Genomic DNA, 10227 nt, shown 5'->3' with positions numbered 1-10227 from the left:
GACGGGGAGAAGGGGCAGAGGACAGGTGCGGCCTGGGCCACCCAGTGACCTCGGGGAGGTCAGCCGCCCTGGGAAACTGCCCGACTTGCATCAGACTCGTGTGCCACGTAAACCCTCATTGCAGTAAAGGTTAATTTTCCTGAGATTTCAGGGTTGATTTTTCCTGCTATGGCACAGGCCAACCTACTAAAGACCCCCTCATAGAAGACCCCCAGTCCCCGCCTTTCTCAGCTGGAAGGAACCCCGACACCTGGCGCGTCCTGTCCCGTGCGCGAGCCCCCATGGCGCTTGGCACACGCTGCGGCCCTGGAGGGTCAGGGCCACGTGCGTGGTTCTCGTCCAGTTCCCGCGAGAACCCAGGGCACTAGCGGGTGCTCACGCACCTCCGTCCCTTAACTCGACCTGGCACACTCGACTGCCTCACCGCGCGCCATCCCTTCAGGAAGCTGTTATCACACAGGATCAGAACCACGTCGTCTGCTATCTGCTGCCGTTCAGCCATGAGCTCTCCGAAGCCTTGTCTGTCTCTAGTCCAGCGCCAAGGGCAATTCTTTAATGCGTAGCTCTCAGCAAACGCTGAATGAATGACCTCCCAAGAGCTGAATTTCAAACTCGGCTTCCAAATCTGTTGAAACTCGATACTCAAGGCTGAGCAGTTCATTACAACGGTGGCAAATCCCACCCTTCATGAACACTCGAAAAATGCCTGCTGCGCTGTGCTGGGACATCACACTGGCCAGGATGCCATGCACGCCCAGCTGGAAGAGATCCCCTGCCCTTGGCCCCGTCTGCGCTTGGCCCCTGTCTGTGGCCAGGACGTCTCCCCAGCTAGTGCACAGACAGAACTGTACAATTGGGCAGGTTATTTCACCTTCCTGGACCTCAAGTGTTTCACTTACAAAATAGGAAAAATTAAAGGTCCCTGATAACACCGTGCAGAAAGAAGACATCTCCTCTCTCTGGTTCCATGTCCCATGGGGAGGGCCATCCTTGGGGTAACAGTCTTGGCCCCACTCCGCCCCTCCCCGACTCCTCCCGAGGGCGGTGCTACATTTGGAAGGACGACGAGGGGTGCACTGCTCCCATCCTTCTCTTGGGGCCCTGCTCCCCACACGGACGGAATGGGGTCTGGCCCCAGAAAGAGCGTGCAGTCACCCAGCTTTGCCAGAGACTGGGGTGACATCAAGACGCGAGCCAGCCAGACCTGAGCCGTGCCTAAGCCAGGTGTTCCTTTCTGCTGATTCCAAACTCAGGCAGAGAAGGGGAGGCAGTCTGATGCGGGTATCTTCAAACCTCAGCAGGTCACTGTGAGGACCAAGTGCGTTAACGTACGTAAGGCACCTATCATAGCACCTGACGCAAAGCCTTTCCTGTCCCCTCCTTCAAACAGAACTTTTTATAAACACAGAGAGTCAAGTTCCTGGTGCAAAGATGACAACACTGGACTGCAGTGAAGAAACGATGTTTTGGCCCCGACCTTGCCACGAGCTGCGGCGAACCTCGGACCGGGCATGCTCTCGCTCAGTATTTTCCCACCTGTAAAGCGATTCCAATCTACCTGCAACACAGAGCGCTTTCTATTCCATGACCCACTCTCTACGTAAAGAAGAAGGTCGCGTGACCTGCGGCGTGGAAATTCCAGACCACACCAACGGTTTGGGAACACGCGAAGGAATTCGGGGGTATGGTGTGACCCTACGGAAGAACAGCTGCTCGAGGCAAATGAGCACCTGCCTGACCGAAGGGAAACACATTCGTTTAGCAGGGATCGCAGCAGAACTAATAATACACTTGGTCTGTGAAGCCGCCGACAGGGAAGCGGAGTCCCAGAGATTCCGCGTGGAAACTGCGGACATTTTAAAATCTGACACCTCAGCATGCGGTTGGCTAACGGGCTTGCAGAGCAACGGCAGGGCACTAATGAGGAACGCGACATAACACGCGACACGGGCAAAAGCGGCCCGCCTTTCCGGCCTTGGGTTTTAACCCCTCGGCCTTATTCACCGCAGAAACACATCAAGGAACCCACTGGATAGCTCTGCACGGATGGGCTGTGACTAAAACCGGCCACTTGTGCCCGACCTGGGCGAGGGCACAGCCTGCCAGCCAGACCAGAAATGCGAGACCACCCGCGGCCATTTCTTGTCCCCTTTGAAAAGCTCTGGGTTAGGAAATCCGTAAGGGAGGCACAGACTTGGTGATTGCACCAAGAGCGACAGCAGGTTCTGGGCACGGCAGGACCCCAGAGAGACCACGGGAGCCACCCCTTCCCTGGTACCCGGGAGGCTGACTTTGCTCTTTCATAAACCAAGGAAAACTGCCCTGAATATCGTGGTCTCGAAGCCTTTTTTTGAATAAATGCCTGAAATCCCTCCTCAAATAATATAATTAACTTAAAAGTTTAAATTTTAAAAGCACTAAAGCCACTCAAAGAGTCTCAAAGCTCATCTGACTAAGGGTTTCGATCTTCACCAATTAAAATATCCTCATTAATGCTAGAGCCCTTGGCCAGGTTGAAGGAGCTGTTAGTTCATCAAAGAAAACCATCAACTGAATGAAAGACCCGCTAGTTTTCTGTAAATGACATCTACACGCTACTTCAACAATTCACAACTGGCAGTGTGTGGATCATCCACGTGATTCTATCCGGTGCGGTATTCTATGTTGGCTTTGATGCACGTCACCATTTCTGTGGAGAATTATGTAAGGAACAAAATAAGATTCCTTATAGTGCTAACGGAAGATTCTTCTGCTTTAACTCTGGGCAGTAGTAACCGGCCACAGGTTTGGCAGCCTCCTGGCACACGGGCTCATGCTGGACCATTACCAAATCCCCAGCATTTACCACTGGGCCAGGCACATCTTAGACACTCAACATATATTGATTAACCGAATTTGATAATAGAATTAAAACAGGGATATATTTTGGCCCCTTTTTTTCCATTAGCCTGCACCAGGATTACCTGAAACCATTTTGGGGTAAACTCAGTCCATGAGCCCATGTTACAGAGAACAGGTAAGTATTCACCCATAAACTGATGAAATGGTTTTATTGTCAAAAACTAGAAAAGTCCTCAACGGGAAAAAATGCCTCCAATCATCTATTCTAAAACCAGAATCATACTTATGAAACGTCACCAATGGTGAATGAGCTCAGGTCTAACAATTCCGCACGGCAATTCACTCACAGACGTGGGCATTTTTCAACCGACTCACCCCGGGACACGCATCGGGAGCTTCAGTCTTCGAATGCGCACGCTGCTGAGCTCCTCCAGTGATGGCAGGGGGTGAACTCAACGTCTGACCTGAATTCTTTTTAATTAAGCTGATAAAGCCCACGTTCCCAGCAAAGGTCCTTGAAGCACCTGGCAAACCCACTGACGTAGCCCCGGACCTGTTTTCTAGGGAGGAGCACTGGCCCGGGCCATGGGTGCTGCTGGCGCTATCCGGGGGACGGGAACGCTGGCCTCAGAGGCGACACCCCTCGCGGCATGAGCACTCGGCCATTCCACAAACCCGCCGAGCTCCAGCACCGGCTGAACACCAACCATGGGGGCCGCCACCTCACTCAGCATCACAGACACCTACCGTCCCCTTTTACGCCTCAGACGTCGCTCAGTTCTCTGCTGCCTTTGTCTCGCCAAAGGCTTGCCTACAAGCAGCCGCCTTCATGAAGGAGCGTCCATCCATCACCCGAGACGGTGTGAGCTGTGTGGGGGGCCACCCCAGTGTTAGGGTGCTCATCCCGGTTGCTCAGGCTGCTGTAACAGGACAGCACAGGCCGACGGCTTAAACGAACAGTGGACCTCCACTCCTCACGGTTCCAGAGGCTGGAAGTCCAAAATTGGGTGTGGCGTAGCTGGGTTCTCAGGGATGGCCACAGATGCCACCTTCTCACTGTGTCCCCACATGGAGGAGGGAGAGTGAGCCTGGGTCCCCTCAGCTCCTCATAAGGGTGCTGATCCCTCGGGGCCCACCCTCACGGCCTGGTCTAAACCTAATCCTCTCCCAAAGACCCCACCTCTGAACACTGTCCCACATGTGGATCAGGGGGACACTGCCCGCTGGGCCCACCCTGCCCCGGCCAGTGGCAGGGCTGGGTTACTCCGTGCCCCTGGCTGCCAGTCGGAAGTTCGCACTGAGGCACCCTAAGAGCTGAACCACCGGAGCCGGAAGACGTCCCTGTGTGCACGCGGTCACACCCCCAGGACCCACAGCTGCTTAGAGCAACACTGAGCCAGCGACCTCCCTCCATGCACCCCAACACGTGCACCGAACACCCTGTCACACGTGCCGTGTGACAGCCTGAGGACCCCAGGCTCACGCGCCTGCCTCCCCCACTAGGCGAGGATTACTTCGCAGGTAAGAGGCGTACCTTCTATCTCCACACCTGGGCACTTAGTGACGGTCCCCGTGCTGAAAACCTTGCGAAATGAAGATGACCGATTCTTTACTTTCCAAACGATAAAATCTTTGGTGCAGAGAGACCAAATAAAATACGCATTTCCTGACGGCGACTCTGTCTCATCAGAAGACGCACCGTTGCGTCTACAGCCAGCGGGGAACTTCGCACTGGAAGCTCATTGCCATGCCGGAGCTCCCCAGCCCCGAGACATCGCCCCGCGAACACGGGAGCAAAAGACATTCGAGTCCACGTAATCGCCACATGGAGGTTTTTCTGGCTCTGGATGACAGGAATTTAAAAAATAAATAAAGCTGCATTTCAGCATTTCTTGAGAGCGTGATGGAGCTTGATTCAGCTGATTCCGCTTCACGCATAGAAACAAAACTCAGAGCTGACAAGGAGCAGCAAAGTGCGTCCCCATGGAGGAGGAGGAAGAGCGCCCTCAAACTTCGGGAAGGGTCCAGATCCGCAGACAGCCTCCCTGCGGGCAAAGCGCCTTCCCGCACTTCCCATTCGATCCAGAAATGGGCATTGTCAGCCCCCGCTTGCGAAGAAGAAACCGAGGCTCAGAGAAGTGAGATAACTCGAACGAAGCCACACGATTAACGTCAAAAACAGGATTTACATGTAAGACTAAGGAACAAAATCTTAGGGTTTTTTCCCAATTTTACATGAAGGGCATTTACTAGGGCGTAGCATAAATAAGACACATCAATAAATTTGAGTTCCTGTCCTTCCCTTCTGAACCCCAAAGAAATGCTTACGCATCAACTTCCGTCACGCGTAACCACGGCAGAGAGAAGTCTGGGGGAGGTGGTAGCACACGGCGCATTCTAGAAATATGACCCGTGGTGTATCTTCGGAGGAAAAAGACCTTGTCTTGACAAGAAAAAAGGAAAGCGACAGAGGCTGAAGAATCGTGGCGCGCGGACGCCACATCGATCCCCGTTCTTCATACTTCCTCACGGCGGAAACTCGGGAGAACAGCAACAAACCAAACTATCTGTGCGCGAAAATTAATCTCGAACCAAAACAAAAGCCCATGTACTAGTGAGAACGGAAGCGCACGGCCAGCCCTCCGGGTCAGAGGGCGTCGCAAGTCCGAGGCAGAGGAAACGCAGCTCGGAGAGCACAGCGCTGCCGCCTCCCGACGGGGCTCGCGGTCCCGGCGCCACAGCGGCCGCGGTCCTGACTCACGAGCATGACAGCTCAGACGCCGGAGGCTGGGCCTCGTCTGGGCCTCGTCTGGGGCAAGGCGGGGGGCGGGCCACGGCGGCGGTCCTTGTCGGCTGCCTCCCTCCCCCCAGTGCGCCCTGCCTGTGCCGACAACTCTCAGGTCGGGCTTTGTCGGGCTTTAGGGAACCTACACATGCCCTCCTCTCAGCCGCGAGGTCTGGGGGGCTGGCTCAGTTCTGAGTCCACAACCCCATCGGAGGCAGTGGAAAGCGAGGGGACATTCGTGAAAGAAGCTTGAAAGAAAGAAGCGTCTTCTTTCCCCCACAGGCGTTACGGAAAGCTGCCTGCTCTCTTTTCCGGGACGTCAGGGGATGAGAAGCTGCCGCTGCCACACGGGTGCCAGCTGGGGCCCGAGACTAAGGCCAGTGCTGCAGAGGACAGAGCTACGAGGAAGAGAAAGGCCGAGTTCTGATGAGGTCGTCCGAATCCCAGCTTTAGCCCTTCCTGACACCTCCCCCCACCCCCCGGATTCTTCAGGTGGACGGGCCACAAAGGCCCTTTCGGCCGAAGATGGTCTGGGTCGGGTGTTCCGTAGACTGCTGGACAGAGAATCCTCATGGACACACTGTTCACTTGCTCAACACACGTGATTCCCTGGGGGCTACGGAGACGCACTCTTCAAGGAGCTTGTCGAAGAGAAGGACCCCACGTGTCAACACAGATGTGGAATCAAGTTCCCTAAGTACAACAGAAGGAGACATGGCCGACTGTTGGCTAGCTGACCCAGGACCAATTCGTCGCCTCCTCCCATGCCCACATACATGACAGACTGGGAGAGCTCGGCACACTTCAAGCCTATGAGACTGGGGCAGAAGCCCAACATGAATCCATTGAGAACACTTTTGCTATCCTAATAAACAGAAGATTGGCATCGCTGGCACTGCCACTTCTCCCTTCTTCCTGTCTCGGATGCAGATGTGTTATCTGGAGCTCCAGAGGCCATCTGACAATCATGAGGCAAAGACAGAATTGCAGAGAGGCCACCTGTTCCTGGCTTCTTGATAAATTTTAGGAAAAATAACCTCTTATTGGCCACTGCTAGGTTTTCTGCTCTTTGCAGGTGAAATAATTTGTCATTTATACAGAAGGTATAGTCATTTCTGAGTGGCTTTAGGAAAAGGCTTTATGTAGGAGATGATCCTTTAAGTAAACCTTGAAAGATGACTAAGTACCATCAGGCAGAGTAAGGGAGGAAAAGGCATTTCAAGCAGAAGATGAAGCCTGAACAAAGGAATAAAACCCCTTTACACATGTGCCTACTCTGACTATTTCTACAAGGGTTACAAGGATGAGTGGAGTTAATAAGACCAGGGGATCACAATCAAAGTCTGGAGACAGAGAGGGCCACAGATTTTGTAAGCCTCGCGAAACAAGGAAATCGGATTGTGCTCTGTAAGCAAGACGGAGCAAAGCGGGCTGCGAGATCCCTGACTTCCGAATCTCCCAAAGGAAGTTCCCTGCACTCTGCAAACGGTGCAAACGCTGCTGTGGACTGTGCTAAAGAGCCCACTGCCGCGTTCACGTATCTAACCGCGTGCAGTATTCCCTCCCAGTTCTCAAGGAGACTGAGTCAGAACGACACATGAATGAGTCGCCAGGACAAACAGGGCTTACTTTTCTAGCTAAAAGTCTCTGAAAACATTAATAACATATATCTACACAGAGGACGGGCAGTACATAAAATCAAATTTCTTAAAATAACCCACGACTGCACCAGGTAAAAGACTATCCTGGCCCCAGGACACCGGGCAAGGCTCGTGCGGCTGCTCGGGGGGCAGTGCTCCCACGCGGGACACAAAGCCCCTGACGGCGAAAGAGAGACGCTGCCAAAGGGCCCACGTTCACAGCAGCTTCAGCGGCACTGGCCTAAGCGGTAGACTGCTACGCCGTCACCCGATCTGTCCTCGCCGATGCTTTTAAACAGCCAGGGTATTAAAACGTTAACGTGACAGTATTGTTTTTTTCAATCAATGCACTATTGAAAAATGCAGGGATAAAAACGTCTCCGGGAAGAAAACCACGCTGCGCCGAGCGCTACGCGCACGCAGGGCGCTCTGTGCTTCTGTGGCATCAGTTCCGCAAAACAGCCAACAGCCCCGGGACCGGCAACTTTAAGCCCATTTTAAAGATCAGGAAACTGAGCCTCACAGAGGCCAAGGTCCAAGGTCACACACTGGGGAAGAACAAGCCCCGGGACCCAGCTCTGACCCAGGCTGCCCCTGGGACCCGGCCTGCTTCTCTGCTGGCGTCTCCGTGAGGAGAACGTGCACTGTCTTCCTCAGTCCCAGTAACCTGCCAGGACACCGCCACCCCCAGCTCCACTGAACAAAGCCTGGACATCTAGGCGCAGCATTTGAAGCCCAGAAGGTGCTGTGAGGCCCAGGAGGATCTATCAGGGAGGCTGTCTAGATTTAAGAACGATCCAGGTCATGACGCAGATAAATTATTAAGAAAGGCTTATCCAGTCCTCAGTTTTTTCAAAAATGAATCATGCCCTTAATCCCAAATCAAACACATCGTACTTGAAGCCCTACTCACAGGACGGCCCCACCAGCCCCCGTGGCAGTGTACACAGCGACGAGGAGGAACGTGCACCGGAGGACACCTGCCCTGCCTCGGGCCTCCCCGCCGAGGCGCTGCACGTCTGCTCCGAGGGGTTTCGGCATCGCCTCAGGCCACAGTCCGGCCGTCTGGACGGGGTGGCCTGCCAACGCCGTCCGATGACCTCCTCAGTCCCAGAGTGCCCATCAGGACATCTTAAAACCCAAGGCTGGCCTGCCAGCGACATCTGTGCACAGCGACCCTTTCCGCCCCACTGCTCGGGGGCAGATGGCGCTCGCTCGGGTGACAGAACGCCTCGTGCGGTGGCACTGCCCGGCCTGCGAGGATGCGCAGGGAGAGAGAGGGCAGCTCTCAAGCACTGCCTCACGCTTCCGCACGCCATGCCACCGGGTTCCCCAACAACCACTGCCATTCTCTTTTGATAAGCAAACTGACACCCAAGGAGATTAAGTGACTTGTTCATGTACCGCACAGCCTTTCCCGCCATGTCACAATGCCCAGTGGGACCTGGGGACGATGGCCAGGCCAGGACCGCCCCAAAGATGCGTAGCACTCCCACTGGGTACAGCCTAAGGTCACAGCACTTCCGTGGCCAGCAAAATGGCAAATTTCCACTGTGTTTTCAGTCTTCACACAAGTCTTTCAGAAACTCAGAATCATTCCATGAGATTCGGTCATAAAATTTTTAAGGACCCACTCGGCACGTGCCACAGAGCCCCCATCTCTAACACCTTACGATCTGCGAAGAAGGACAGTCCCCTAAACAGGTCGCTCCGGGGCTGTGCGCCTGGCGAGTCCGTGAGAGAGGCGAGCGGCGGGGCCTCTGGGAACCCTGGGGACGCCTGCAGCCCCGGGTCGGTGGCGGGCAGCAGGGGAAGCGCACGAAGCGCTCCCACGTGCAGTGAGTCACAGAACGAGCCTTCGACAGACTGACATCAGGGAGAGGAGAGGAGACATGGACTCGGACAGGGGTGGTATGTCAGCGAAGCCACCGGAGTGCATGTATGTCCGAGGGGCCACACCCACACCCTGGGCGCCTGCGCCGTCTGAGAAAAGGGAAGCTTGTAAGCAGGAGAGTGACAAGGCCAGGTCTGTGACTGCAGCAGAGCAGTCATGACACAGGTGGACGTGGGCTTGTATCTGGCTCTGCCATTGAATAGGCACGTGACTATGACAGTTACAATGTCACTGGCCCGACTCTCCCATCTATAATACCCCTGCTCATATGTCATAGGAATGCTGATGAGGTCTGACGAGAAAATGGACCGGATACACAGCCGGTGACAAACAGACACTCCTCTAAAGACGTGTACTCACGATCAGACGAGGGGACGATGCTCCGGAGTGACGTGCACCCTTCACGCTCCGGCGGGGCCCGGCTTACCTGACGATGGGAAGCTTGGTGAAGGGCACGGGCGGCAGGGTCAGGCCATCCGGGAGGGTGATGACTTCCATCGTCCCGGGGCACTTGGACGTATAGTTCTCCAGGCTCTGAGTCACGTCTTTCTTTTCTGATGGAAAAATAAAAACAAAACGACGGTTAATTAAACAAAAGTAAACGTGGGAGGCTTTATTTTATGTAGCCAAAAATAAAATTCTTAAGCCAATGTCTAATGGTCCAGTGAGCCCAACCTTCTAGTGGAAATAAGGGGGCAGTGACCACAAGAGAAAAAAAGAAAGGAGAAGTTATATTCAATTTATTTAAATAATCACTAGAAGCTGCTCCATTTAAGGACCTGTGGCTAAAAAGAAAATTAAGTTACTACCTTCGAGGAAATTTCATTTTCCAAGAGAACAAATTCTCACCAAATTCCAAGAAAGTCGGCAGGAAGGCAGGACCGAAGAATCAGTGTATTTTATTACTTAAGAAATATTTTTCTACCAAGCAAAATGCCAGGCCCCATCCCCAAGGAGTTCATAGTCCTTCTGCATAAAGATATTTAAAAGAATAATCACAAGTTCACACATTTTATGCCAAAATAGAGTTTTGTGAGATAAGACGGTTTCTCTCCACTTGGTCCCCA

At 53.8% G+C, this 10227-nt stretch overlaps 1 protein-coding gene across 1 annotated transcript in view; it reads right to left on the bottom strand.

The window, feature by feature from the left end:
• Positions 1-9567: 9567 nt before the first annotated feature.
• The window catches only part of LOC105307751 (trafficking protein particle complex subunit 9-like), a 63905-nt gene continuing 63245 nt past the window's right edge, over positions 9568-10227 (bottom strand). The window contains exon 10 of the mRNA XM_023524975.1: positions 9568-9714. Within this exon, the coding sequence (XP_023380743.1) occupies positions 9584-9714 (131 nt within the window). The 3' untranslated portion in view covers positions 9568-9583. The remainder of the gene's footprint in view (positions 9715-10227) is intronic.

Source organism: Pteropus vampyrus, unplaced genomic scaffold (genome assembly GCF_000151845.1).
Source record: "Pteropus vampyrus isolate Shadow unplaced genomic scaffold, Pvam_2.0 Scaffold514, whole genome shotgun sequence".
NCBI classification, from domain to species: Eukaryota; Metazoa; Chordata; class Mammalia; order Chiroptera; family Pteropodidae; genus Pteropus; species Pteropus vampyrus.
Note: the sequence above shows the minus strand (reverse complement) of the source record. Positions and strands in the feature narration are given on the sequence as shown.